The following is a 26,844-nucleotide window of genomic DNA, read 5'->3' as shown; positions in this document are numbered from 1 at the left end:
CCATTTGTGTCTCATCAGTCCAAAGCACTTTGTTCCAAAATGAATCTGGCTTGTCTAAATGAGCATTGGCATACAACAAGCGACTCTGTTTGTGGCATGAGTGCAGAAAGGGCTTCTTTCTCATCACCCTGCCATACAGATGTTCTTTGTGCAAATTGCGCTGAATTGTAGAACGATGTACAGATACACCATCTGCAGCCAGATGTTCTTGCAGGTCTTTGGAGGTGATCTGTGGGTTGTCTGTCACCATTCTCACAATCCTGCCCATATGCCGCTCCTGTATTTTTCTTGGCCTGCCAGACCTGCTGGGTTTAACAGCAACTGTGCCTGTGGCCTTCCATTTCCTGATTCCATTCCTTACAGTTACAGAAACTGACAGTTTAAACCTCTGAGATGGCTTTTTGTAGCCTTCCCCTAAACCAGGAGACTGAACAATCTTTGTTTTCAGATCTTTGGAGAGTTGCTTTGAGGATCCCATGCTGTCACTCTTCAGAGGAGAGTCAAAGGGAAGGAAGCACAACTTGTAATTGACCACCTTAAATCCCTTTATATCTCATGATTGGACACACCGGTCTGTGAAGTTCAAGGCTTAACGAGCTCATCACACCAATCAGCATTGAGCAGTGACAGGCATTCAAATCAGCACAATGACAAGGGGACCCACATTTGTGCACAGCCAGTTTTTCACATTTGATTTAATTTCATACAACTAAATACTGCGTCACTAAAAATTTTTGTTCTGAAAACACACCGCAGTACTCAGATATTCCTAGGAAATGAAAGACATACCACTGTTATCTTTATTGTTGAAAGGAGAGTCAATTATTATGCAGGCTGAGAGGGGGTCACAAACATTTTCATATGACTGTACTAATTTAACTTTGATACCCTCAGATATGGGGATGGATATTTGAAGAGTAAACTGCAAAGCAATGATTATATTTTTATATTATGTATATTACAGAACCATCAACAACAAATCAAATCTCTCTATTATATTAAAAAATCTTGGGTTGAGACGTGACCTTCTCGGAAAGACACTTTGACGTCCCGCGAGAACAACCAATTTAAAACAAGATCACGGACATCTAACCTCTCCGTTGTCGGAATGCTTTTGGCAGAAACACTTCATGTGCTCTCAGCTCTTAAAAATGTTGTACGTTCTAGATGGCACGTCAACGACTAAGCGAAGAAGATAGAGCAGCGTGTCGAAAAGAGACCCAAAAGCATTGGAGAGAAAAGAATGCAAAAAAGAACAATAATAATCTATGTACAAATTCTGAAAATAAGGAAAGTAATAATCAGCCCGGACCAAGTGGAATTGAAAACCTCGTAGGTCCAAACGGGGTCAGAAATAAAAGACTTCATAAAGACGTTCAAAAACGTTGTTGCGATAAACATGCAGAGCAGATTAGAGATTATGAAAACAGTGGAACTCGAACGGCTCAAAAAAAAAAACGTTGGTGCGATACACAAGCAGCACAAGTTAAATAATATGAAAGTAATAAAATGCAAAAATATCAAAAAAAAAAAGAAAGTAAAGATCGTATTAGCACAAACAAACAGAAATTATTACTCAGTGAAAAAACAGAACAGAAAAAAGAGATTGAATATATGGACATAGGTGATATGTCAGAAATATGGAGATACTGTTTGGCTTTAAAGTTTAAGTCGGAAACTTGTAAATCGTCTAATTCGTGTTGCCATCAGGGAAAAGTAGTGTTGCCTCCCAATGAGGAGGCGTATCAAAGAGAATTAAAAGATTTGTTGTTTGGTGAAAGTGAAATCCACAAACACTACAGGCAAAATATCCCAATCTACAATAAACTTTTTGCGTTCACATCATTCAATGCTCAAAACATAGATTTACACAATTCAGGACCATATGCTATGAGAATCTGTGGTCCCGCAACAATTAAAGCTACGACAAGTTTAATTTCGAAGAAACCACAATTTGGTCAGATGTACATTTATGATCACGGAGAAGCGACGCAACAGAGAATCGAAAGAGTATGTTACACTTCCCATGAAAATAACAATCTCTTTAAATCATATATCCAGATAACCAAACCCGGGGGTGGACGAGTGAAGCGAGCGGAGGGTGTAGCCTCCTAGTTAATAATATATTGAACAATTATTATTAAAGTAAAGTAGAATAAATCAGACTGCATGAATAAAAGGTAAAGTGCCATTTCCAGTTAGATAGATAGATAGATAGATAGATAGATAGATAGATAGATAGATAGATAGATAGATAGATAGACAAAAGGCACTATATGACAGACAGACAGACAGACAGACAGACAGACAGACAGACAGACAGACAGACAGACAGATAGATAGATAGATAGATAGATAGATAGATAGATAGATAGATAGATAGACAAAAGGCACTATGTGACAGACAGACAGACAGACAGACAGACAGACAGACAGACAGACAGACAGACAGATAGATAGATAGATAGATAGATAGATAGATAGATAGATAGATAGATAGATAGATAGACAGACAAAAGGCACTATATGACAGACAGACAGACAGACAGACAGACAGACAGACAGATAGATAGATAGATAGATAGATAGATAGATAGATAGATAAAAGGCACTATATGACAGACAGACAGACAGACAGACAGACAGACAGATAGATAGATAGATAGATAGATAGATAGATAGATAGATAGATAGATAGATAGATAAAAGGCACTATATGACAGACAGACAGACAGACAGACAGACAGACAGACAGACAGACAGACAGACAGACAGATAGATAGATAGATAGATAGATAGATAGATAGATAGATAGATAGATAGATAGATAGATAGATAGATAGATAGATAGATACTTTATTAATCCCAAGGAGAAACTCACATAGTTAGCGGAGATAGCCCAAAAGTTGATAGAAATCTACGTTTTGTACCAAATACTTGTATGCAGAATTTTGGTTGACTGAAGTGAAAGCACAGTCAGGTTGTCATGTTTACAGACACACAGACATAATTCCAAAAATGGTATTTTCAGACTCAGGGAGGTCTAAAACGTTGAGATTCATCAAAATCTCGACATTGAATCTTTGGACGATTACAATACTTTCCCTATACCAGTGGTTCTCAAACTGTGGGGCAGGCCCCCCTAGGGGGTTGCACAGTAACAAAAAGGGGGGCGTGAAGATATAAAAAAAAAGAAAACAAGAATCAAAAATATGAAAAATACATCTACTGAAACCAAAACAAATTAACTTAAACTACATTCTGATACTAGAAAAATAAATATAGAGTTAGATAAATGTCGATAAAAGTTAAGTAGGTATAATAAAATATGCATCTATGATATATCATTAATTACAAAAAGAACAAATTGGTATTAGTGGACTCCTTTCAAAAAAACGTTAGGGGGGGCGCGATTAAAACTGTTATGAAAACTTGGGTCACAAATACTTAAAGGTTGAGAAATGCTGCCCTATACAAGAAGGTCAAAAATTAAATTTACAAATTCAACTGACAGTTTCTTAATGAAATGAAGCCATCACACCAACATCAACCTGTTTCAAGTTTGGGTGTTGTGGCCAATCACACCCATCCCAAGATAAGGGGAGTGGCTATTCCCACTGGAGGGGGGCTGCCGTCTTAACACTTCCATAACTGCAGTACTCGGGTGTTGTACAGTGTTAGCCATTATGAATGCAATGAAAAGTCATGCAAAATGACGCCTTTTACTGGCTAACTAAAAAAGATGACAATTTGCAAGCTTTCGAGGCAACTCAGGCCCCTTCTTCAAGCGAGATGTAATTGAGGTGTCCCAAGTTGCCTCGAAAGCCTGCAAATTGTCATCTTTTTTTAGTTAGCCAGTAAAAGGCGTCATTTTGCTTGACTTGTCATCACTTCCATAACTACAAGAAGTGTGCTGAGGTTCTGACGGGACACATGGAGATGTGCAAAAGCAAACTGCAGAAGACATTTGGGTCTCACAGAAGCCATCACTTATGTAGCGCCTTGAACTGACACATTGACACAAGTTCCATCTATCTGCCTTTCCAATCGACAGTATCGATCTATCATATAGTCATTCTGGTGCATATTTGAAGTGGGTTATTGTTTCTCATAATATAAAAATACTTTTTATTAATTTATATATTGAGCTTAATTTCTATTTTAGAGATAAACATCCACCATTCATTTGCTCTATCATATAGTGCCTTTCATATCTATCTATTATATACTGCCTTTCATCTATCTGTCTATTGTATAGTGCCTTTCCTATCTATCTGTCTTTCTATCTATCATATAGTGCCTTTCCTATCTATATGTCTTTCTATTTGTCATATAGTGCCTTTCATCTAGATCTCTATCTATTGTATAGTGCCTTTCCAATCTATCTATTACTACCCAGCCCCAGCCTCCCCCTACTCTTGACAAGGTAAAGCAGCCCACCCAAGACGGCACTGGTCACCTTTCACACAAGTGAGTTCGGCCTGTCTCTACTGGGGGTCCGGTGCAAAGGGTCCATTGACGTAGGAACAGAGAGTCACACTGCAACATTTCCTTCGCCTTATCCACAAACTCCTCAACCAATCTGAAAACCCTTTATATCAGTCAAGCCCCGCCCCCTTCCCCGCCTCTTCTGGGTCCCTCTGCTATTTAAATACTGCAGCTCCAGGAAGTGACAGTCACTTTATGACCAGGACTTTTCAGTGCTGAACAAGCCTGTGCTAAAATGACTTCTACCAGGACAGCATCATTGAACTGTTGGTGCCCAAACCTGTTTTGTCTGCAAGCAGACTGAGTTTGAGAATGAGCTGGGAGAATGAATGAACACCAAAAATGGGGCAATACTGGGAGAATTAAGTGACAGACAAAATCTGAGATCAGAAAGCCAGTGCTAAGAAGTCTGTGATGCCACCCGGTGACCGCAGCCTTGGCACCTTCTATCTCTTGGGACATCTATAGTCATAACCGAGATGGACTAGGACAATGAGGACACCAACAGCAAGTTATGGAATAAAAGTGCAAACAGTCAAAAGTCAAACTGTGTTCATAAAGTGCAGTGCAAATCTTCAATAAATAATCCTCTATAAAAACATGGCATCTGTGGAAGTTAAACATTAAACAGAGCATTAAACAGATCCATATAAATGAAGAATAAATTAGCTTAGTTCCTTCTTGGGTCTCTCTTTGTGCCCCATCTCACATGCTCACCCTCCATGTATTACAACAGGTAGAGATGACGGTGACTATGAGCCCCTCTCCCACTCTCACCCCTGCCACCTCAGTTGGTCACCAATGGGACACTCAAATGGGACCCTGCCACAATCCCTTTAGCGGCTGCAGGACAACCCTTGGAGACAATTTCGCTGCTCCAACCCTTCCTAAAGTTCAAAAGGAGTGACCTGCCCGGGAAGTGCCATTCATCTCGCTCCTCATGGAACCTCATGAACGACAAGACTCGGAGCCTCATTAAGCAACTGGTTAGAGTGAAATTGGTTGGAGTTTGAGGCCCTGACTTAGTTGGTCTTCCTTTGGTTCACTCACTTCACATTTCATTTCTGTTTGGGTGACAATTTTGGAAAGAAATTAAGCAATTCAGGGGAACAATGGAGAAATTCAAGGGAACAAAACTTTAACAAGCAATTCAATTAAAATTAATTAGCATCAAAAAGAAGCCAAAAATTAAGGAAAAGGTTAGAATGAAAACCTGCAGCCACTGGGGCCCTCCAGGACTGGAGTTGTTGGGGGACCCCTGCATTAGAGCTTTTTTCAAGTTTTGATATGTGAGGATTATAATTTATTACATGTTCGAAATAAAGTTGACTAAGCTAACTTTTGTGACCATCTTTCCTTTTCTGCAAGTCACATGACCACAGTCGTCGCACTGATGACTGCCAGTTTAGTTCTTATTTATCAAATTGATTCCAATACGTACAGAAATATGCTGACAGGACTCCGTCATTAAACACAGAAGTGAGATATGGTGTCCCGCAGGGCTCAGTACTCGGACCTTTACAATTTTCAATTTACATGCTTCCACTGGGACCTCTCATTAGGAAACATAATGTTAACTTTCACTCGTATGCAGATTACACCCAGTTATACCTTTCATTGAGATCAAATTAAGTTTCTCCAATGTTGACTTTAAATAGTTGTGTTAGGGAATTAAAGGAGTGGATGGGTGAAAACTACTTGTCTTTAAACACAGATAAAACAGAGATGTTACTTATTGGAGGGAATGATGCTGATCACAATATCTTGTCATCATTTAACTCAGTTGGAATCCCCATTAATTTTACCAAATCAGCCCGCAATCTCAGGGTTATCTTTGACTCTAGCATGTCATTTAAAGCGCACATTGCAAAGTTGTCCAAAACATGTTTCTTCCATCTTAAAAATGTTGGGAAGTTAAGGTGCTTTCTAAATAAGCAGGATTCTGAGAAATTAATTCATGCATTTATCTCTAGTAGGATTGACTATGGCAATGCGGTGTTGACCGGATGTTCAAACTGTTCTTTATACAGCCTCCAGTTAACCCAAAATGCTGCTGCAAGAATTATTACAAGAACAAGAAAATACGAACACATAACTGAAATGGCAGGTGGGCCGTGGCACCAAGTGACACATTTGAATACTGAGAAGAGAAACAAATAGGTGACAGTTATTAACAAATTATAACTCTCATGTTACCTATGTTTTAGTGCTAATGACTAACAACAGAGATGCAGTCCGCACAGTTAATCAGCAGCTCTAGTCAGGGTGTGCTAAACTGAAGTAGTGAGTCTTCAGCCGGGATTTAAGAGACCAAAGGGGCATCTCTTATAGTATCAGGCAGACCACTCCACAATTTAGGGACCCCCTGTAACTAAAAGCTCGACCTCCCACTGTTATTTTATTAATCCTTGGAATCATAAGCAGACCGGCATCTTGAGATCTTAATGTGCGCTCAGGTTTGTAAGTCATGATAAGTTCAGACAAGTAAACCGGACCTCGGCCATTTAAGGCTTTATATGTTAAAAGGAGGATTTTGAAATCTGTCCTAAACTTAACTGGGAGCCAGTGTAAGGATTTAAGAACTGGAGTTATGTGTTTGTATTTTCTTGTTCTTGTAATAATTCTTGCAGCAGCATTTTTGGATTAACTGGAGGCTGTATAAAGAACAGTTTGAACATCTGGTGAACAAAGCATTACAGCAGTCAATCCTACAAGAAATAAATGTAGGAATTAATTTCTCAGAATCCTGTTTATTTATAAAGTACCTACTGAGGTCATAAGGAAGAAAGTCCCGAAAATACTCAAAATTCTCTATTGGCAAAGTATCTTTAAAACATAGGAGAGGGCAGACGTGCAGTTCACTGTAGTCGCTGTGTGTTTGTCAGTTAGAACAAAGGAGCGAATCCAACCATTGCAGAAACATCTCTTTAATGTTGAAATGCCAGAAATACACAAGAGGTAGAGCAACCGTACAGGTAGGTTTAGGTAGGGGTGTGTGTGCATCTAACAAAGGGAAACAGGAAATTTTCCATTGACGTTCAATACGCGAACCAACACATTAAAAAATACATTTAATGATGAAATGTATTGTACAGGATATGCAATTAATGACGGTAATCAATATTCATTTTATGTTTTGAAGAAAACATCATGAAGGTGTCGTCCATTTCTCTGTCCACATTCTGACAGCCTGCATTGCTCGACGTAACACACCAAGAGGAACGACAGCAATTTCCTCTTCAATCCTCTTTTTTAGTTCAGGACATGTGCAGTAGACTTGGCTTTTAAGATGTTCTCAGAGAAAAAAAAAAAAAAAAAAATCACAAAGAGTGAGATCTGGGGCTCTCAGAGGCCATGGAATGTCACTGTCGCGTGAAATGACACGTCTTCCAAACAGTCGTCGAATAGCTGCCATCGATTGTCAGGCAGTACGCGAAGTGGCTCCACCTGGGGACTTGTTTTTTAAGGCTGAATCCGTTTCTTTGAAATTACGCACCCATGTTGTAATCGCATGAGCAGGCGGGACATTATCGTGTCATCCTAACTGGTAACGATGCAGAAATTTCCTATGTGCAGCAGTTACGCCATCACCATTCTTATAAAAGGCTTTCAAAGCAAATACTTGTGGCGCACCACTGCACTGCTCCATTATAACTAATGGCAAGGGGTCCTAAACGAGATCGCATTGTCCCTAGTGTGTGCTTGGTGTGTGTGTGTGTGTGTGTGTGTGTGTGTGTGCCCTGAGGTGGGTTTGTTCCTGCCTTGCACCCTGTGTTGGCTGGGATTAGCTCCAGCAGACCCCCGTGACCCTGTAGTTAGGATATAGCGGGTTGGATAATGGATGGTATGTGTGTGTCCTGTGGTGGGTTGGCACCCTGCCCGGGATTGGTTCCTGCCTTGTGCCCTGTGTTGGCTGGGATTGGCTCCAACAGACCCCCATGACCCTGTGTTTGGATTCAGCAGGTTGGAAAATGGATGGATGGATGTGTTTATTTATTTATTTCCTTCTTTTTCCATTCCCACTGTTTCTCAACACCAAAGGCCGTATATTTACGCCCTTCTACTTGACATTTGTAGAAAGCCTCCTTTTTAAATAAACAAACTGCTCTTGGCTGAGATATCTGACCACATTTGCCGTTCACTTTTTGAATTTCGTCCAGGATTCAGCAACACGGTAAATGGTTTCTTGTGAAAAATGATCGTCATTTTTCAAAAATAACAAATGTGAGAAGAGTCGCCAAGGCTGTAATTTTGTTAATCACTACAAGATGTGTGCTTACCCTCCATACATCATACTGTACCACAAGGCCTCCCTTGGAGACTCTTGGGGATCGTAAATACACCCCCACCCCCCAAGCCCACCATGTCACACAAAACCATACAGTGTGGAGATGTTCAGTGACGGCTCATCTTAAAGACCTACATGGCATCTACTTTTACACCCGCTAGGGTGAAGAGCCCATCCAGGCAACATCACCCACTGAGCGTCCAACACCTCAAATGTGCTTATTATAGTAAGTGAACAAGTCAGACATGATGGCTGCAGATACATTTAGGGAAACTACTAGGTGGTCACCTAGCCTGGCAGAATTTGGGTTTGAAGCACTTCATTGAAGTCCCTTTGGCAGCCAGTCTCCGCTGGAGTCTTCTTGGGTTTTAACGTGGAAAGCATCACACACCTGCATCTCTGTAGAACCTCTCAAGCTCTGTCAGGTTGGATGGACAGCTATTTTATATATAACTGGGTTCAAATCCATGTTCTGGCTGGACCACTCAAGAACATTCCCAGAGGGTTGTCCCCTAAGCCCACTCCTGTGTTGTCTTTGCTTTGTATCCTTGTTTGGAATTACATGCTCGCCTAAGTGGAGGTCTGCACATGGAGAAAAGAGTATAAAGCCTTAGAGAAAACGTCATTCAGTTCCTGAAAATGCCTTCCACTGCACCGATGAAAAATCGACAGACTCAACATCTCGGGAAAACTGGGATTTGTCATTTGCTCTCGTCATCTGATATGCAGTGTAAGCCAACATTAAACAAAGTTAAGTTATTTCTCCTACGTGATTTCTTACCACTGTATCTCTAGGATGGGGTATTGCCTTTTTACAGTCATATGAAAAAGTTTGTGACCCCCTCTCAGCCTGTATAATAATTGACTCTCCTTTCAACAATAAAGATATCAGTGGTATGTCTTTCATTTCCTAGGAACATCTGAGTACTGCGGTGTTTTCTGAACAAAGATTTTTAGTGACGCAGTATTTAGTTGTATGAAATTAAATCAAATGTGAAAAACTGGCTGTGCACAAATGTGGGTCCCCTTGTCATTGTGCTGATTTGAATGCCTGTCACTGCTCAATGCTGATTGGTTGATGAGCTCGTTAAGCCTTGAACTTCATAGACAGGTGTGTCCAATCATGAGATATAAAGGGATTTAAGGTGGTCAATTACAAGTTGTGCTTCCTTCCCTTCGACTCTCCTCTGAAGAGTGACAGCATGGGATCCTCAAAGCAACTCTCCAAAGATCTGAAAACAAAGATTGTTCAGTCTCATGGTTTAGGGGAAGACTACAAAAAGCCATCTCAGAGGTTTAAACTGTCAGTTTCAACTGTAAGGAATGGAATCAGGAAATGGAAGGCCACAGGCACAGTTGCTGTTAAACCCAGCAGGTCTGGCAGGCCAAGAAAAATACAGGAGCGGCATATGGGCAGGATTGTGAGAATGGTGACAGACAACCCACAGATCACCTCCAAAGACCTGCAAGAACATCTGGCTGCAGATGGTGTATCTGTACATCGTTCTACAATTCAGCGCAATTTGCACAAAGAACATCTGTATGGCAGGGTGATGAGAAAGAAGCCCTTTCTGCACTCACACCACAAACAGAGTCGCTTGTTGTATGCCAATGCTCATTTAGACAAGCCAGAGTCATTTTGGAACAAAGTGCTTTGGACTGATGAGACAAAAATGGAGTTATTTGGTCAGAACAAAAAGCGCTTTGCATGGCGGAAGAAGAACACCGCATTCCAAGAAAAACACCTGCTACCTACTGTCAAATTTGGTGGAGGTGCCATCATGCTGTGGGGCTGTGTGGCTAGTTCAGGAACTGGGGCCCTTGTTAAAGTCGAGAGTCGGATGAATTCAACCCAATATCAACAAATTCTTCAGGATAATGTTCAAGCATCGGTCACATAGTTGAAGTTACGCAGGGGTTGGATATTCCAACAAGACAATGTCCCAAAACACAGTTCGAAATCTAGAAAGGCATTCATACAGAGGGAGAAGTACAATGTTCTAGAATGGCCGTCACAGTCACCCTGACTTGAATATCATCGAAAATCTATGGGATGATTTGAAGCAGACTGTCCATCAAATTGATCTGAACTGGAGAGATTTTGTATGAAGAATGGTCAACAATACCTCCATCCAGAATCCAGACACTCATCAGAGGCTATAGGAGGACAGCGTCTAGAGGCTGTTAGATTTGCAAAAGGAGGCTCAACTAAGTATTGATGTCATATCTCTGTTGGGGGGGCCCACATTTATGCACCTGTCTAATTTTTTTATGATGCATATTGCATATTATCTGTTAATCCAATAAACTTAATGTCACTCCTGAAATACTACTGTTTCCATAAGGCATGTCAGATATTAAAAGGAAGTTGCTACTTTGAAAGCTCAGCCAATGAGAAACAAAAATCCAAAGAATTAAGAGGGGCTCACAAACTTTTTCATATGACTGTATATTATATCGATATAGATTCAGGTTATGTAACACGCTGCAATTACTAAAGAACTCATTCCCAGGGAGCTAGCACCCCCTGCTGGACACTGGCTCTGAGGCTAGGGATCTGCACTGGCAATCGGAAGGTTGCCGGTTCGAATCCCGTAAAATGCCAATAGGAACTCTGCTCTGTTGGGCCCTTGAGCAAGACCCTTAACCTGCAATTGCTAAGCGCTTTGAGTAGTGAGAAAAGCGCTATATAAATGCAAAGAATTAATTATTACAGCCCATCATGATGGCCATGGGTACATTTAGATAAACTACTAGGTGGTCACATAGCATGGAAGAATTTGGGTTTGAAGTAACAAAGTACTTGGTACTTCATTGAAGCCCCTCTGGCAGCCATTCTCGGCTGGAGTTTTCTTGGGTTTTAATGTGGAAGCATCACACACACCTGCATCTGGGGATGTTCTGCCATTCTTCTCTGTAGATCCTCTCAAGCTCTGCCGGGTTGGTGGAAACCATTGGTGGACAGGTATTTTATACATAATTGGGTTCAAATCCATGTTCTGGCTGGAACACTCAAGAACGTTCACGGAGTTGTCCCCTAAGCCCACTCCTGTGTTGTCTTTGCTTTGTGTCCTTGTTTTGAATTGCATGCTCACCTAAGTGGGGGGTCTGCACGTGCAGAAAACAGTATAAAGCCTTAGAGATAACGTCATTCAGTTCCTGAAAATGCCTTCCACTGCACCGACAAAATCGACAGACTCTACACCTCGGGCCCGGAACACTCCTGGACTGGGTTTTGTCATTTGCTTCCTGCATCTGATATGCAGTGCAAGCCATCATTAAACAAATGAAACAAAGTTATTTCTCCTGCGTGATTTCTTACCGCTGTATCACTAGGAAGGGGTATCGCCTTTTTATATTATATCAATACAGATTTGGGTTACATAACACGCCGCAATTACTGAAGAACTCATTCCCAGGGAGCGAGCGCCTCTTGCTGGACACGGCCCATCAGTGAGAGGGAGGACATGCAGGTGATTGGCTGTGACATAGCACGATGCAGAGGACAGGAAGAGATGGAAAATGATGATCCATTGGAGCAACCCCTAACGGGAGCAGCTGAAAGAAGAAGAAGTAGAAGAAGAAGAAGTCTACACTCGATAACCCATAATAACACAGTGAAAACAAGCCTTCATAAAGGCCTGCAAAAGTATTAAAAATCAAAAACATTTCTCCAGGTATTCAGACCCTTTGCTGTGGCCCTCCACATTGTGGTCAGGTGAATCTTGTTGGGTTCAGTTCTTGTTGAGATGTTTCTAGAATTTCACTGGAGTCCACCCATGGACAACTGAATTAACTGGACATCGTTGAGAAAGGTGCACCTATACCTGTAAATAGGAGGTCTCACAATTCACACTGAAAAGCAAGCCACAAAGTCCCAGGATCTCGTTGTGGACCTCCACAATCAAATTGTGGTGAGGTGTAGATCAAGGGGCAAGGGGATAAAAGCATCTCTAAAGCTTAGAGCATTTCCAGTGGCACAGCAGCAAAACAGAAAGATGTTTGAAACCACCAGACCTCTTCTGAACCAAACTGGGTAAACCTGGAAAGAAGGGCCTTGGACAGGGATGTGGCCAAGAACTAAATAGAACTTCTGAGGGTACCTGCCAAGGCTGGAGAACATGACCATCTCAGCAGTATTCCAGTCAATCAGGTGTTAATGGTACAGCTTGCAGAAAGAAGGAAAAGTCATAGGACATCACTTAAAGGACCCCAACAGGATTCTTCTTAGGGTCGGCCCAGTGGTCACTCTAACAGAGCTTCAGAAGTCCTGTGCCGAGATGGCAGAACCCATCTCAGCAGCAATTGTGGTACAGTGGATAAACAGAAGTCATTCTTGAATAAAAGTCATATAACGGTTTTGAGATCCTCTGGTCCGATGAGGTGAAAACTGAAGTCTTTGGGCAGAACTCCAAGCACCATGTCTGGTGAAGACCAAGCGCTGCTCATCACATCCCTAACAGCATCTCTATGGTGAAGCATGGAGGTGGCACATCATCATGTTATGGAGAACAGGGAGACGGGTCAGAACTGTAGGAAGGATGAATGCAGCCAAATACAGAGGGGTCTTGGAAGGAAACCCACTCCAGAGTACACGTCACCTCAGACCGGGACAATGACCCAAAGCATACAACCAAGGCAACGCTGGAGTGGCTTCAGGACAAGCCTCCAAGTGTCCTTGAGTGGTCCAGACTTAAGGCTCCATGGGGACGTGTGGGGAGATCTGAAGATGGCCAATCTGCCAAGAAGAATGGAATCAACTGCCCAAAATCCAGGAGTGCAAATCTCACCCAGGAAGACTCCAAGCCGTAATGGCTGCCCAAAAAAAAAAGGGGGCTTCTACAAAGCTCCTGAATTAAGGGCCTGAACACTTCAATGCATGAGAGATCTCCGTTTTGGATTTAACAAAATCTGCAAACCTTTTTTGAAACCAAGTTGTCACTTTGTCATTATAGGTTGGAATGATGGGCAATAAAAAACAAAACAAAAAGACAAATGGATCCATTTCGAATGAAATGAACAGCAAAACAAAAAGTGTGCAGAAAGTGGAGGGTGGTGGGGGGTCCGAAGGCCTTCAGACTCCACTGTATGGTACAATTTTTAAAATGTTGGTTATACAAAAGAAAGATTTGGGGACCTCCTGTCTTGTAATATCCCACTAGTGACATTCCCTTGATGTCAGCTCCCCGACTCTCGGCATTTTTTGTTTTTCCCCCTTTATTTCCTTTAATTTATTTATCTGAACTTTTGCTTGACCTTGAACTGCTTTTGTTTTTGATCCATTTTCTTTTACATCTTTACAATGTAGTAACTTTATAGATTACAGAGGTAAACAAGTCCACTGGCCGATCTTACTCCGCCAGCACAACAAGCCAGCGCTGCAGCAGGGAGACATTTAACAAATTGTGTGTGGCGCACACTTGTTAATTGTTGCTTTGAGATAGGGATCAATCTCTCCCTGGGCGACATGTTGTCTCGTCGATTGGTCTCCCGGCCACCCTGTCTCGACGGATAGAGCAGGCGCATAGCTGTGGCGTTTGGGGTGGGGGGGGGTAGCTAAAACTGGGAATTTGGACTTTGAGAAGCCATATTTAGCTCGAATTTTTTGTATTTCTGTATATCTGAGAGGCACTCTCTCTGTTAGCCGGCCCTTATCTGATCGTTATATAATGCACACATTGAGTCACTCTTCCTGAGGACACTCGGCTCCCTGGCTCCTCCAGAACAACTACTTGCCAATTGCCTTCTATTCCTTATCTATTATTTGGAGTTTTCCTTTCTTCTGCTTACAAGTTAAAGCCCCCCTCAATCTCTCCACCCCTTTAAAAATCAAAGCCAAGTCCTCGTGGCGTCATACGGCCACCGCGATACGTAAAGCAGTAATGTGCTAAAAATAAATGGATAATAGGATCTGAAGTGTTCAGGTGCCAGTAAGTCCTGAAGCCCACCAGCCCAACCACGCCACCGAGGACGCCAAGTAGCGCGGCGAGGACGTTGGTCTTCTCTTTCACGGCACAGCATAGAGCTCAGCAAATTCAAGATTGTTAAAACTCCATTGTAGCTGGTGTTCACATTTCCAGAGACACCAGGGTTTAATATTGTGATATGGAATTTTACGGAATCGGCCAGTGCTTCTGTGGGATTTCTCATTTTTAATATTTTGTTATGTCACAGCCATTTTGCTAAAAATCACTACAATTCATTCCCACACCACATCAAGAGGCACTCAATACTCCAGAACAACAAAGTGATAATGGGATTTTAGATTCGCTAATCAAGACTCACTAAATACCCCAGAATGACGTGGTGACAACGTGAGTTTAGAAATTTTGACAAATGTATTAAAAAAGTTTTCTCCGCAGGGTGGCTGGACTTTCCCTTAGAGATAGGGTGAGGAGTTCAGTTATCCGGGAGAGACTCGGAGTAGAGTCGCTGCTCCTCCGCATTGAGAGGAGTCAGTTGAGGTGGTTCGGGCCTCTGGTTAGGATGCCCCCTGGACGCCTCCCTGGGGCGGGTGTTCCGGGCATGCCCCACTGGGAGAAGGCCACGGGGCGGACCCAGGACACGCTGGAGGGATTATATCTCCCAGGCTGGCCTTGGAACACCTCGGGGTCCTTCCAGAGGAGCTGGAGGAGGTGGACAGGGAAATGGAGGTCTGGGCTTCCCTGCTTAGGCTGCTGCCCCCGTGACCCGACCTCGGATAAGCGGTGGATAATGGATGGATGGATGGTATTAAAAATAAAAAAAAAACTGAAATATCACATTGGCACAAGTATTCAGGCTCTTTACTCGGCATGGAGTTGTAGCCCCTTTTATCATGGACTCTTCTTGGGTCTGGATTTGGGGATTTTCTGTCAATCTTCGGGGCAAATCCTCTCAGGCTCTTTCAGGCTGGAGGGAGACCAGTGACACAAAAATGACACCGACACAAATAAACAGAGCATTTTGCTCAGCGCTTAGTTGAAGCCCCTTTTAGCAGCAATGACAGAATGGAGTCTTCTTGGGTCTGACATGACAAGCTTCTCGCACCTGGGTTTGGGGATTTTCTGCAATTCTTCTCTGAAGATCCTCTCAGGCTCTGTCAGGTTAAATGGAGACCATTGACACAAAAGTGACAAAAGTGTTCAGACCGTTTAACTCAGTATTTCATTGAAGCCCCTGTGAAGACGATTCCAGCCCAGATCCTTCTCAAGTTTAACGTGAAAAACTTCACACACCTGGGGCCTCATGTATAAACGGTGCGTACGCACAGAAATGTTTCCACGTTCAAATCGCGATGTATAAAACCTAAACTTGGCGTAAAGCCACGCACATTTCCACGGTAACTCATACCCTGGCGTACACAATTTCTCTGCTCGGTTTTGCAGACTGGAGGCACCCAGCGTCAAAGAAGTGCTACTGTTCCTGTGTAGTTACCCTTTCTTTCTTAGAACCACATTCCTGACGCAGCTTTATAAATACACTGAAACTAACTGCATATTGTTTATTAGTGTAATGCATCTGATTGTAATTAATCTGCAGCAATATAATGGTCCAGGGAATAGCCATCGTATTCCAAATACCATAACTGCTTTAGCGTTGTTGCGCTCACTGCATCTTCTTCTTCTTTCAGCTGCTCCCGTTAGGTGTTACCACAGCAGATCATCGTTTTCCATATTACTCTCACTGCACCACTCGGAGTATTTATATCACTGTATCTGAGTGTGAATCACAGCAGCAGCTGATCGGAAAGAGAATTATCGGTACACAGCATGAAGCAGACGCTGTGTCAGCCACGGCAATATGCTTCAGAGACTTTCCTGAATGGACTTAGCGGTTTAGAAAAAGTTTCATCCCAAGAACTCTAAACGCACTCAATCAGTCCATCAAGTGCTCCTTGTAGAACTGTTTGGACTTATAAGTACAATTACCTCACTGTAAACTTGAACTACAGTTATAATATTGCACAACCTGCACCACTTTATAAAGCGCGTATTTACATATGATGACGATATCATTTTTAAGATGAAATGCAGCAAAATATGTTGACTATATTATACAAAAAAAACTTTAACTTTATTTAAATAATCTGTATTGTTAATAATTAAACATGTGAGGACACGGTGCCACAGCGCTAGCTAGTTCACGGATTGTTCCTGCATTGCGTTGTATTCTTGCTGGTGCTGACGCGACACTGGAAGGATAGACAGATACAATAATTAAACATGTACTATGAAGATATCTCAATGTTCCTTAAAAGTTTTGAAGAATCGGCGTTCTAAGCTTACAAATGGCTTCACGTCTATTACAGAGCTGATTGTGTGGCGATTGGGTATTTGCAGAAAGAAAAGTAAGGACAGGAATTGGAGGTTAGTACGTTTGAAAGAGACAGTAATGCTGTAATAAATTATTTCATCGAAGGTCGCGCATGGCGCAGCAAGCATCTTGCGTGAGATATGAACAAGCACTGCGCCACCGTGTTCCCATGTTTAATAACATGCTTTCATTCCTATCATCATGAAAAAGATATCACGTATACATCTCAGTATTTTAATTATTCAGAGAGCTGTAATATCACAAATGTAATGGATTCTGTGTCCTGTCGGAGAAAGAGAAAGCCCGTTTAAGAAGCACGTAGTGATTCACACACAGAAAAGATCAAACACAGAACAAAGCATTTAATGTGCTACTTTAGTTACAATGGGATTTGAGAAACTAGTAAATTAAACGATTTTAAGATGAAGTTTATGATGTTCTACTTTAATGGCAAAATAAACTACGTGATTAAAGTGGAAATTTCGAGATTAAAGTTGACATTTCGTGCTTTTTTCCCCACTGTGTGCCTATTTTTTTTTTGTCTGTACCCTAATAAGCTTTCATATGACACTCAGACGGTGGGCTACGACTCGCCTTTTCATGCCGACTTTGATATGTGACAACTTCTTTTTTATTTCGGGTACTGTGCGACTTTGTGAACTTCAGCTTTCGAGTTTCTCCGACACTCTGTCACTCGATCAACTTCCTTTTCTTGATTATACCACTGTTTAAACCAACAAATAGTACGTTTTTCCTTTGCCTCCACTTGGTATTCGCTGAAATTCTTATATTTTCCTCTGTGCTTTTCCCATTGTCTTTTCACAGAAGGCTATTTATATTGATTTGCATATTCAAAGAGGCGTAATTCTGGGAGGAGTTGGGGTGGGACAGAAGGTGCGTGCACGTGCGTTACTTTTCACGCTGATCGGGATTTATGTAGCGGAAGAACATGGAAGTTTGCATACGTACAGATTCCTGCATCTGGATTTTTCTGTGCGTACGCACATTCCGGCTTTTGTGCTTACGCCATGTTATAGTGCGAGTTCTATGCACAGCGTTATAAATGAGGCCCCTGGATTTGGGGATTTTCCACCATTCGTCTCAACAGATCCTCTTAGGCTCTGTTTGGATGGAGACCACTATTGACAGAAAATCCCCAAACCCAGTTGTGTAAAGCTTGTCATGTCACACCCAGAAAGACTCCATTCTGTAATTGCTGCTAAAGGGACTTTATCTAAATAATAAGTAAAGGGTCTGACTACTTGAGGTTCGCAGGTCCTTGCCTGGCCGGGGCGCCTCTTCTTTGTATGGCCCGGGGAAACAAGTATGGACAGAACACTACCTCCCCTGGGACGCTAGAGGGCAGCCCCCATGTGTAGCAGTGGTGCCTCAGACTCCAGCAGGGCTCCATGGGAGATGGAGTTCTCTACAACCCTGTTGGGATCAGGGGGTGCCGCCAGGGGGTGCTGCAGTGGTTCTTGAGCCTGTGTGGGCGGTTCTTACGCCACACTCAGAAGTGCAGCCGGAAATTGGTCACCAAACACCTGGAGCACTTCTGGGTGGGCTACAAAAGGAGCCAGCAGCCACCACTCCAGGAGCGAGAGTCTGGAGGAGGGAGACAAAGCTTGCCAGAGAGGAGTGGAGGAGAAAGAAGAAGAAAAGTATTGTGTTTGTGTTACCTGCAGGTGAAGAAAAAGAAAACTAAACATTTATTTGTGTCATCAGTGTGCCTCCTGCATCTGTCTGTGTCGGGTTGAGTGTTGATATAGTGCCTTTTGTCACAACGCCAAAACACACACTTTAACACTCCGCACCCACTTTCTGTGCAATTATTTTCAGACTTCCCAGTGCCACTACACCCTCTCCAACCACACAAAGGCAAAAACGCCACCCAGCGGCAAATTCTTGCCAAGGTGTCGGAGGGGGATCTCCGTACAACTGCATGCCAATAAAAAGGGTCACAAGTGCTAAATCTCCCGTTCCTGTTAAAGTCACATCGGTTAATTCTAAACAATGGGATATTAGTCTTTGTCTATAAAAAAAAGAAAAAAAAATGGCAGTAGTTTTGTGGCTGCAGTTTAAGTTCAACCCGTCTAGAAGTCTTCAGGCTTGGTGACACAGGAGGGTTATTGGAGCTGGCAGCCGCGGCTACTGCTTTAGTTTGGAGGAAAAAGAGTCGCCTTGTAGGTGCTGCTCCACTGGATGAGTACTGGCGCCTGCCAGCTATAAATTACCCTTCTGTCGTTATCTACACAATGGAGGTAAGGGATGGCAGCCAACAGTGACACTAAAAGGTCTAAATCCTCTTTGTTCTAATAATTAAAGTCACGGACAATGAAGGCGCCTTATAGTTCATAAAAGACTAGGGGGCTTCACCCCCTGCTCTCTTCGCTCAACAACCCCCAGGTTTGGTTTACCGGACATACAATTTAAAGAGATTGTTATTTTCATGGGAATTGTTACAGATGCATTATTTTCACTTTTACTTTTAAAACTTCAGTAAAAACAATATTTGGAATTAACTTTTCTTCAAGATCGCATTGCATTTTGGTGACAACACCACGTATAACTGCCCGTGAGTGAATATCGTTTCTTTCTCTCTAATAAATAAACTGACTTTTTAGAATGTTTGTCCCTGTGATTTGTTAATTGTCATAGCAAAAGCTGTAAACGTTTTAATACGAATGGCATATCAAGATCTCCTTTGGTGTCTGATGTTATCCCCTGAAGATGCACTACATTACCTCTCCTGTCGCCTGTTAAAATTTTACACGTTAGAATGGTTTGACCAATTTTCAATACAACTAATCTTGTCCCATTGCATAGCCCATAACTCAGACGTAAATTACGCAATAACATTACGATACGTCCTTCTTTCAACAGTAATTCGGCGGGTGGAAGACCAGATGGTGTTAACGGTTATTTTTATCTTCTGCATCATCATCACCAACTGCTTCAGTATAGTCTATTGATAGGCAGCCCGGACACAGACAGGCGGACAGCGATGGTTCACCCAACACACGTTTATTCATATTTTCTATTATTTACAGCAAGTGCACATGTTACCGGCCTCACGGTCTAGGGGAACCTGGGCCAGGTAGAAGCCACTGTTGCTACAGGGTGTAGCCACAGCAATATGGTGAAAAGCATAAAAGAAACAGGCAGCAGTCCCGAGTCTCAGACCACACTTCTCTCTTTTTTTTATTCTCCTTTTCCCAGAAATACAGGTGCTGGTCATAAAATTAGAATATCATGACAAAGTTGATTTATTTCAGTAATTCCATTCAAAAAGTGAAACTTGTATATTAGATTCATTCATTACACACAGACTGATGTATTTCAAATGTTTATTTCTTTTAATGTTGATGATTATAACTGACAACTAATGAACATGGGAGTCCGTCAGTCGAGCTCTTTCCTTTTGGAGCTGTGCCCGCTTTGCTTGTGGCATTTGAGATGCGCGTTGTAGGCGCTTGTGTTCATTGATTTTATCGAGGTAGCTCCATTAGTCGAGCTGTATCGTTTTGGAGCCGTGACCATGTCTCCATTAGTTATACGTTGTTAACCGTTAGTAATATGGATATTTGCACTTACTGTTAATACGGAGCGTTTTCTGTCGTTGTACTGTTAGTAATGCATCACTGTAATGTGATTCACATATGCTGTGTAGTTTGGACGTGTGAGGATGCCGTATGTTTAATACGGAGCGTTCGTTTATTCTTATTACTCATCTGGTGTCGAGCCTGTGTTTTCTGTGGTTGTACTGCTAATATTGTATTACTGTAATGCGATTCACATATGTTGTGGAGTCCGGATCTGTGGGGTTTCTGTACTATCTCGTGTTTATGCTTGCGGTGTGTTAGAAGCGCGTGGACGATGTTGTGTAGTGTGGACGTTTAGTTCAGAAGCGCGTTGTAGGCGCCTGCGCCTTTCGTACTTTCACGCGCCTCCCGTACTATCTTTGTGGACCTGTGGGGCCTCCGTAGCCTCTTCCGTTTGACTCTGGGGTGCAGCACAGAATCCTCTTTTTTGAGTGGCTGTGTCGTTAGTCGTTAGCTATGGGCGCGTTGTTGCTTCATTTTTCATTCACGTTAGTTAAGCTCTTTCGTTTTTAGGCCGTGACTCCTTCGTTCACAGTGGATCAGACTTCGCTTGCGGTTTATGAGACGCGCGCTGTAGGTGCCTGCGCACTATGTCTCATGGTCCCATTGCCATGTACCTGCGTCCATGCCTTCCGGTTTAACATTCTCGGTTAGTAATATGGATCATCCCCTGTTTCTAGTTGCCTCTCTATAACTCTCACCAGTTCACCACCTAACAGCTCATGTGTGGTGAGCGTACTGGTGCAAAAATGTCTGCCGTTGTAGCATGCTACACATTAGTGCTGGTTAATGCTGAAGAGCTTTGAATAGTGAGAAAAGCCTTATATAAATGTAAAGAATTGTCATTATTATAATTATTATTGTCTTCATGCCGGCTAAAACTAACTTGAGGTCGGAGGAAGTCAGAGTCTATGGCAGCGGCAACTGGCACAAAACAAGGTCCTTTCCAACACTGGGCGTCAGACTAGCACTAGGTAGACACTCATACTGAGACACATTAGACATGTCAGTCGAGCAGGTGACAGTCTTTTCTCTGTGGGTGGGAGTCAGAATCTCCCGGGGTGCAGGGAACGACATTGATGAATTAAGAAAATGTAAACTCTACTCAGTCGTAATACGACCTTGAACAAAGTCTCGGTCTTCCTTCTACAGAGCAGCACGCTTGATCCTAAATCAGTCAGTCCACAAGATTGGCACATTACGGCTGACTAGAGGTACCAACATGCCATCTGCCCTAAATCCACCAACTATCAGATCCTCATTACCACCCTCTCCGATCTTGGCATCACTTGGATTGTCCTCAGGTTGTCCAAATCCTACCTCTTGGGCAGATCCTATCGTGATGTCAAGGGTGCACCAGGAAAACAGTGGGGTGCCTCAACAATCAGTGCTGGATCCTCTCTTTGCCTCTTTGTACACCACCTCACTAGGCCCTATGGCTTCTCAGATCTTATTCTTCATCTATTCCTACTTCTGTGTGGAATGGATGTTCTTGAACAACCTTCTCCAAACAGCTCGGTCCTGCACCTCCTCCCCAGTCATCTAATCCATCCACACCTCTGCATTGACCTCCCTCGTTTTCTCTTCCTCTGGACTTCCACTCCCATCACTCTTTAGCCCACATCTTCACCATCACTCCTCATCACATGTCCATACCATCTCAGCCTTTTTTCCTGTACTTTCTTAGATTTCTCTCCCACTTTTCTTGTACCTCTCATGGTCTTATTTCTTATTCTGTCCTTTTTTTGTAACTCCACACATCCATCTCAATGTTCTCATTTCTTTCACATCCAACTTCTTCTCCCGCACTCTCTTTATTGCCCATGTCTCAGCTCCGTACATCATTGCTGGTATTAAAAGCCTTACCCTTTAGCCTTCACCTTAATTCTTCAATCACACAATACTCCTGATCCCTTCTTCCAATTGTTCCATCCACTCTGCACTCGGCCTCCAATTCTCCATCAGGCGGAGTGGTGGCTCTGAGGCTAGGGAGCTGCACTGGCAATCGGAAGGTTGCCGGTTCGAATCCCGTAAAGGCCAATACGGACTCTGCTCTGTTGGGCCCTTAAGCAAGGCCCTTAACCTGCAATTGCTAAGCACTTTGAGTAGTGAGAAAAGCGCTATATAAATGCAAAAAATTATTAAAAAAATTATTATTATTATTATCTTGGGCTACCACTGATCCTGGATATTTAAACTTCTCCACTCTTTTCAGTAGCTTTCTCTGAATCCTGATCGTCATTAAACCTCCGTCTTCTTCCTCTTTATCTTCAAACCCCTATCTTCCAAAGTCCTTCATGTCCTAGTAATGTTGCAACCTGAATGAAGGAGCACCATCTCCTGCTCAACCTGGCAAAGATGGAACTTGGTGTTATTTATTCAACACCCCATCTCTGTTCAGCTTCAAACCACATCTAATGGAGTATGCAGTGCAACTCGTGGTCCAGGCTTTGGTCTTGTCACATCTGGATTACTGCAATTCTCAACTGGCAGAAGTACCAGCGTGTGCTACCAAGTCACTGCAGATGATTCAAACTGCAGTGGCACATCTGGTGTTCAACCAGCTGAGGTGGGCACTTATCACTCCTCTTTTCAGATCACTAATTTGGCTTCCTGTAGCCGCTTGTATTATGTTCAAATCCTTGTTGTTTACCTACAGAGTACTTGGTAGGATAGCACCTATCTTATATATAAATGTCTACGCGTGGAAGTGTGTGTGTGTGTCTGCCCGGCCCGGAAGTGCCAGGCTACAGCATGAAGCTCAAAGAGCCAGCAAGTTAACGAGTTGGAAGAAGAAAGAAGTACAACGCTACAGCATGAAGCTGAAAGAAAGCGACTCCATCGGCAAAGTGAAACCACCGAGGAAAGACAAACGAGTGTGAAACTCGCTTAGCCGCCGATAAACAAGGGGGGCGAGCACGTCCGCAAAACAAAACCGCTGACTCTGGATTTCAATTTTTCTTCTGATGATTTCAATAGTTTCTAGGAGCCTGGGCTTTGAACAGCATGTACAGTATATGGAGACACTTGAGAGGTCCTATGCTCCTTCTCTCCCTCTCTGGCCTGCTGATAAATGGCATCTGGCAATCCGTGCAGGTGCTACGTTATTTTGTGCCAAGGCCAAGCTTATTACTGTGTCAACCGACTGTTTGGTAACTTACCTGTTCATCTGGGTCCCCCCACCCTTATGGTCTGTGCCCTAGGCAAACACCTAAGTCGCCTTAATGGTGGTGCCAGCCCTGCTGGCAATACCACTTCTGCATGGCATCAAATCTCAATCCAAACTCCTGGCTGGTGGAGTGAGCTGCCCACCTCCATTTTAAATTCTGAATCCCTCAGTGTGTTTAAGAATCATTTGAAGACCCTCTTCTTTGGCGGATTTCTGTCTGTCTTAGCTGGTTTTTGCAGTGCCAGTGGAATCCTACATGGAGTCCTAGGTGGCTACCCATGAGTTTCATAAATGGCGTTCCTCAGTGTCCATAGCACCATTCAGTATTCTGATTAGACTTCTCAGTCCCCTCAGTGTGTCCACCTTGAGTTCCCAAAATGGCACCCCATCGTGCACATTCAGTATTATTAGACTTTTGGTCTTCCTTGGTGTGAATATCATGTACCCTTTGAGTTACCAAAATGGCACTCCTGGCTGTCCATAGCACGTCTGCAGGGGGATTCATGAATGCGGTGTATCTTTACAACAACAAAAGGGATCTGGAAATTATCCTTCTGTCACATATTCTGGTACGATTTTTGTTGTGGTAAGGATGCGTTTTCTGTTTGCTTGTGTGGTAGAAGTGACTCACATAAATACAGAAGAAAATCAACACAACACCAAGCAAAAGTTTCCTGAGATGTAGCAGTAAACTGCATTGCATCGCTCACTCTAACAGATGGCACGTCACAAACATTAGCATTTCTTTTACAAATCCCATACCAAATAGCATATAACAGAGACTTAGTGTCCATCTGGTTGATATGTCTGATATATGCTATTTGGTATGAGATTCGTTAAAGTGGTGCTGATGTTGGTGATGTGCTATTTGTTGGATATCAAAGACATAGCAACAGAACGGACACTTGTGCTTTCATTAAGGGGGATTCACCAAAAATATTAAGTATTGAGAACTTCAGGTCAGGATTACGCATCACATCAGAGCAACAAACCATTCAAGCCATATGGACTGAGTACCCCCCTCACATCGGTGGTCTAATTTTTCACAAACATTGATGTTTGAAACAACCAACAGCTTTCAATTGGGCTTAAACATGGAACAGTTAGATAAGCGAGCTTACCTGCACGCATGGCTGCCAGCACTGCGGTGAGTAGCACGATAATCTCCATTTTACCGTGTTGCACTCGTCTGTTGTCTATCCCGTGTCAAGAGGTTCAGAAACCAGCAAAATCGTCCCTCGGTTGAGACACAGCGGCTGCGGATTAAGAATGAGTTCTGCTAAACACAACTGTCGGAGCCAATCCAGCCTTAATGGGTCTCAGAAATCTGCATTTTAAAAAAAGAGAAAGGACCAACATTAGGAGAGAGAAATCACCACCATCTCCATGGACAGCAAAGCATTTCAATAAGGGTCTGAGTGAGAAAATACGTTTATACTACTTATGTTACCTCTGGTCCTGTGCTCAGGAAATCGAACCTCAAACTCAACACTTTAAAATGGGGATTTTAGGGGCTTGCGATAGATAGATAGATAGATAGATAGATAATTTCATATTTTATCTATCTATCTATCTATCTATCTATCTATCTATCTATCTATCTATCTATCTATCTATCTATCTAACTAGCTGTGCTACCTGTCTAAGATGAATTTGAAATTTAAATAATCAATGTAAACCTCAGTGTTAACATTTGCAGTGCACCATATACTGGAAAGATTTTTGTAATGCATGTAGTTTTAAAATACATTGCATTTATCATTCCAACAGATGGTGTATCACAAACATTTACAATAATAACATGATTATATTTGTCATTCCATAAATACATATGCATAGATATGAATGTTTAAGAGTATATGTAAGATAATAATAATTATACTAATGCGGCACTTTTCTCATGCTGAAAGTGATTCCTAGATAGATATGAAAGAGAATAAAAGATGTGCAAGAGTTGGATAAATATGAATGAGACTATAAAAGACATGTAAGATATAGATCATAATAACAATAAAATGAATTTTATGTATATAGCACATTTCCCATGCTTAAAGAGCTTCATACAAAACATATAATGAAAGGCACTATATGACAGATGGATAGATAGATAGATAGATAGATAGATAGATAGATAGATAGATAGATAGATAGATAGATAGATAGATAGATAGATATGAAAGGCACTATATGACTAAAAAAAATAAAATAATATTTAGACAAACAACAAACTCTTCTCAAATATACACTAGAATCACCAGAAGGAAAGAAAACTTTCCCTTTTGGCAGCCCCAGTCCCCATGAGACACTATGTAGGCATATTGCCTTTTGGTATAAAGGAGCCCTTATGTGCTGCTGGTGTGTCACAGAGATGATGTTCAGTGTTATTCATAATGGCCACAATTGCGTCCAGTGGATCCAGTGTCCGCCCCATGACCAGCCCACCTTCTTAATTAGCTTGTTGATTCGGTGGGACTCTCTTGAAGTGATGTTACCAGCCCAGCTGACCACACTGGCCATCACAGATTTGTAGAAGATGTAAAGGATGTCACCTCCCACATTAAAGGGACGCAGTCTCCTAAAGTCTGCTCTGCCCGTTCTCCTCGAGTTCTTCTGTGTTATCAGATGAGTGCAGCCTGTCATTTGGCAATAGTAAATCAGTCCAGCGTATTTGTTGATGCTCCCTTGGTCCTCAGAGACATTTTAAAGACCACTGCACTATTATAATCCACTCAAAACAAGTTCTCCTTCCTCATTCCCAAACACATCCCCGTTTCCAACGAATTTAAATTCAGTGGAGTTTGCTCATCATTAGGGCTGATGGAGAAAGGCTGTAATGGCTACTTTTGGTAATTGAAGTCCTACCTGATAAGAGCAAATGTTAAGACAAGCTTGCAGTTCATTATGGCTGCACACTACTACATGCTGTCTGGGTAGCATTTTTATTTTGATATTTTTTTCTTAGTAACAGTACGAGGTAATCACAAGAAAGCTTAAGTTAGCTA

The 26,844-nt window shown here is 42.3% G+C and overlaps 1 protein-coding gene across 14 annotated transcripts in view; it reads right to left on the bottom strand.

The window, feature by feature from the left end:
- Positions 1–26,844, bottom strand: part of eng (endoglin) — a 160,268-nt gene that overhangs the window by 114,618 nt on the left and 18,806 nt on the right. For all 14 annotated transcript variants that reach the window (XM_051931595.1, XM_051931600.1, XM_051931597.1 and 11 more), the window contains exon 2: positions 24,964–25,169. In XM_051931595.1, coding sequence (XP_051787555.1) covers positions 24,964–25,012 — 49 coding nt within the window. In that variant the 5' untranslated portion in view covers positions 25,013–25,169. The remainder of the gene's footprint in view (positions 1–24,963; positions 25,170–26,844) is intronic.

This window comes from Erpetoichthys calabaricus, chromosome 9 (assembly GCF_900747795.2).
Source record: "Erpetoichthys calabaricus chromosome 9, fErpCal1.3, whole genome shotgun sequence".
Taxonomy (NCBI): domain Eukaryota; kingdom Metazoa; phylum Chordata; class Cladistia; order Polypteriformes; family Polypteridae; genus Erpetoichthys; species Erpetoichthys calabaricus.
This window is presented reverse-complemented; position numbering and strand designations above follow the sequence as displayed.